General features: G+C 36.3%; 1 protein-coding gene across 1 annotated transcript in view; it reads right to left on the reverse strand.

Annotated features, from left to right (window-relative positions):
• Positions 253-1244, reverse strand: part of LOC104776791 — a 1706-nt gene continuing 714 nt past the window's right edge. Inside the window, exon 2 of the mRNA XM_010500919.2 lies at positions 253-640. Within this exon, the coding sequence (XP_010499221.1) occupies positions 542-640 (99 nt within the window). The 3' untranslated portion in view covers positions 253-541. The remainder of the gene's footprint in view (positions 641-1244) is intronic.

The raw sequence follows: 1244 nt of genomic DNA on the forward strand, positions 1-1244 counted from the left end.
CATAAGACAAGCTTTACAGCATTTTGATGAGGTGAAGGTGCGTTTCACGCCTAGGGAGGGTAATCAAGTGGCGGACAAAGTTGCGAGGGAAGCTATCTCACTTGAGAATTCTGTTCCCCGCATACTTTCATTAGTGCCTAATTGGTTAAATCATCTTGTAGAAGTGGACAAATTAACCCTGTGTACTTTTATTGGTTAATGATGAGTAGAAGTTGAGCCAAAAAAAAAAAAAGAGTAAAGTAATTGAGCAGCTGACGAACAAATTTCTTTGTGACAAAAAAAAGCAATAAAAAGGTAAACAATACTCAAGTTCTGCTTTGGTCTGGGGGGGGGTAAACAATACTCAAGTTCTGCTTTGGTCTGGGGGGGGGGTGTCTCTGCTTTTTTGCTAAACCCGTTGCAGATTCAACATGTAAAACCCAATAAACCCAACAACACAAGGTTCAACTATTATTTGTTTTGTTAAATCAAGAAAAAGACAGAGACTTTGATCTACGATTCCTTATAAACTACCGACCATGTTTCTAGCTTCTCTTCCGCCTTAATTCTTTTTCAAACCACTGCTACAGCTTTTTGTGTTGCTAGCTCCCGGCGGATTTGGTGCATCTGATTCACCACACGCCCTTAGAACAGCCTCATTCTGCAAGAGACTCCCAGAAAAAACTATTAAAAACAATACTCGTGTCGACAAAGATACAAGAGGATTTGGGTTGAACGTTTTTTTTTTTACAAATTCATGACTATTGACAAAAAAAAAACATGTTGGTTTGAGCTCAAAATCACAGCATACATGTTGATAGATCGACAAGCTTTACTAGAAAGTACAACACAAGCATATTAAGAGATGGACAAGGAAAAATGAATTCCGCGAATTTGAATGTTTTGATAGGTATGCAAACACTATATGTTTCTACTTTTGAAACACTAATATAACATCAATAAAGCCGATTTACTCCCTCTATTCCTAGTTCCCAAGGCCTATCAAGAACAAGAACAAAATCTTGAGAAGCATCAGTAAATTTACAAACTACACAATTTGAGTTTGTTCATAACTCAATACAACTAATCAAACCTGAGGAAACCACATAGCACAAAACTGAACAATGCCTGAAACAATTTTTTTGCAAATGAAAAACTCGTAATTTTGAAATGAAGCCATCAACATTTTGACAGGAAACATCAACGAACACAGTCCTAATCCTAAATCCATCCTTGGAAGATATATAAAAAAAAAAAAAAAAAAC

This window comes from Camelina sativa, chromosome 3, assembly GCF_000633955.1.
Source record: "Camelina sativa cultivar DH55 chromosome 3, Cs, whole genome shotgun sequence".
NCBI classification, from domain to species: Eukaryota; Viridiplantae; Streptophyta; class Magnoliopsida; order Brassicales; family Brassicaceae; genus Camelina; species Camelina sativa.